Source organism: Octopus bimaculoides, chromosome 29 (genome assembly GCF_001194135.2).
Source record: "Octopus bimaculoides isolate UCB-OBI-ISO-001 chromosome 29, ASM119413v2, whole genome shotgun sequence".
Taxonomy (NCBI): Eukaryota; Metazoa; Mollusca; class Cephalopoda; order Octopoda; family Octopodidae; genus Octopus; species Octopus bimaculoides.
This window is the reverse complement of record NC_069009.1, coordinates 861,773-864,065: the sequence shown is the minus strand read 5'-3', so window position 1 is coordinate 864,065 and position 2,293 is coordinate 861,773. Positions and strand designations below refer to the sequence as shown.

The 2,293-nt window shown below is 36.0% G+C and overlaps 1 protein-coding gene across 1 annotated transcript in view; it reads left to right on the top strand.

The window, feature by feature from the left end:
- The window catches only part of LOC106877970 (uncharacterized), a 6,131-nt gene that overhangs the window by 1,852 nt on the left and 1,986 nt on the right, over nucleotides 1-2,293 (top strand). Inside the window, exons 2-3 of the mRNA XM_052977813.1 lie at nucleotides 109-306; nucleotides 2,173-2,244. Coding sequence (XP_052833773.1) covers nucleotides 109-306; nucleotides 2,173-2,244 — 270 coding nt within the window. The remainder of the gene's footprint in view (nucleotides 1-108; nucleotides 307-2,172; nucleotides 2,245-2,293) is intronic.

Below are 2,293 nucleotides of genomic sequence, written 5' to 3'. Positions count from 1 at the left end.
ATAAATTCATCGCATGAAACAGGGAGCAATCTTTGTCCTTCATAGAATCTGAAAAAGGAATGAAATAATTATGGAGTGCCTGATATTTTATATTTTATTCTTTTACAGGTTAATGTGGCGACAAAATCTCCATGTTATGTTCACCTTTGTGTTGATACTGTACATGAGAATACTTTTGGAGGCTCATGCTGGTTCAGACGTTTGCAGTATTTGTCAATGTGATTTTGGAGGAGTTCTGCGAATACATTGTGACCATCGCAATTTGACTTCTGTTCCAGAAAATATTCTCCAGAATGTTAGGATATTGTAAGTATTGGACATTCCTTTTTTTTACATATTTTCCACATTCAGTGTTTGAAATCCTCATTGATTATGTTCTAAGCAAATACCTTATTGTGTTGATTTCACGGCTTTAAACACCATGTTATGTTGCAGTAAAGGAAGCCGATATGTTACTAGCTATGAAGACAAGTAGACTGTTTTTCAATATATATATTGACTCATCTCTAATTTCCATGTCTAAGCGGTTGCACGGGTTGTGTTACACAGAAAACTGTCTCACGAAATTCCGACTGACAAATCGATGTTCCTACTCCCACACTATTTTCGGTATTCTTTGCTATTCTGCTTACGCATGCGTTCCACGACTGTGATAAAGGACGTCCTCTTACAGTTCAGAACTACTCTACGAGTATTCAGTTTTCCAAACATCCGACTTGTCGCTTCGAGTTATGTATGTATGTATGTATGTATGTATGTATGTATGTATGTATGATTTTTCGTTGTGCTTAATTTGAGTTCTTGAGAGATTTCAAGCCGGTTACTAACAAAGCGACAAGACATTTTAAGTTAAATGAGTTCCCGGTGTTTGTAAATATATGGTTGAGTTGGCTTGTTGGTTGAACTCTCGATGCGTACACCCAAGTGTGTGGCTCTATTCACATAAGGATCAGTTCCTTTCTCTTGTTCTTTTAAACCGAGTATTTCTATATAAATACAGGCATATATATGAGTATATGAATGCACATATATATATACATGACTGACAGCATAAATGGCATTGGGGGTGACGGATTTAGTGGTGGTGAAGTTGTTTCCGTCTGCTCGCATTGAAGCTCTGGTTTATGAGGGATAAGGATGATAAGGATGGTGAAGATGACGATGATGCTCATCACGATGATGATGATGTCAACTACAACAACGACGAGGAGGAGGAGGAGGAGGATTATTGAGGCTGCAGCTATTCCTTGTGATTATGATGAGGAGGAGGACGCTGATATAGAAAGTAAAAAAAAACACTATAATAAAAGAGGAGGATGAGAAAACGAAGAAAATTAAAGACGAGTAGACAGGGAGAAATATGGAAAAGATAAAGAAGACTAAAGTGAAACGGGGGACGTCTATCTATCTCTCATTCTATCCCTCTATCAATTTATCTATCAATCTATAGCCGGATATGTAGGTAGATAGATCGCCAGAGAGATAGACACACACACACACGCACACACACACACACACACTCTCTCTCTCTCTCACACACACACACACACACACACACACACACACACACACATACAAATATATGTTTACGTATATGTAACATATATGTACATTCATTTATTCATTTAGTTCTTTCAGCAATTTTACAGCGGCCATACTGCAGCACCACGTTTATTCCAAAACATCGACCCCAGGACTTATTCGTTGTAAGACTAGTACTTATTCTATCGGTGTCGTATTCCGAACCGCTAAGAGAAAAATAAAAATAATGATGAAAATAGTGGTGCTTGTGATGTGTGTAGTAGTTGAAGTTATTTGGATGGTAGGTGATACGCAATAAACCCCATGAGAGCAGGAACGAATATTCTGCTGAGATTTCAATATTATATATGAAGACATAAGAGAGAAAAAATGAAAAAAGGAGAAGGTGAAAGCCAATAGGTGTGCCCGAAAGAGTAAAAGCAGAAATCTAGAATTTAGAATTTATAAAATTTGTTGATCACTTTGTCAATGTTATGAATTTCACCTCTCATTCACTTTCATCTGTTTAATGTTGAAGGTATTTTTATCTTCTATTTCTTTCTCTTCAATTTCTGAATCTTATTGTTTAGACATGATATTTAAAATTTTATGACTAAATTCTTCTATTTTATTTCTTATGAATCCTTACAGAAAACTATCAGACAATAAAATCTCGAAAATCGAAAGAGGATCATTCGAAAATCTACCCAGTTTAAAGATTTTGTAAGCTGGATCAGTCTCGCTGATACCATTTTCTTGATTCTATATTTCT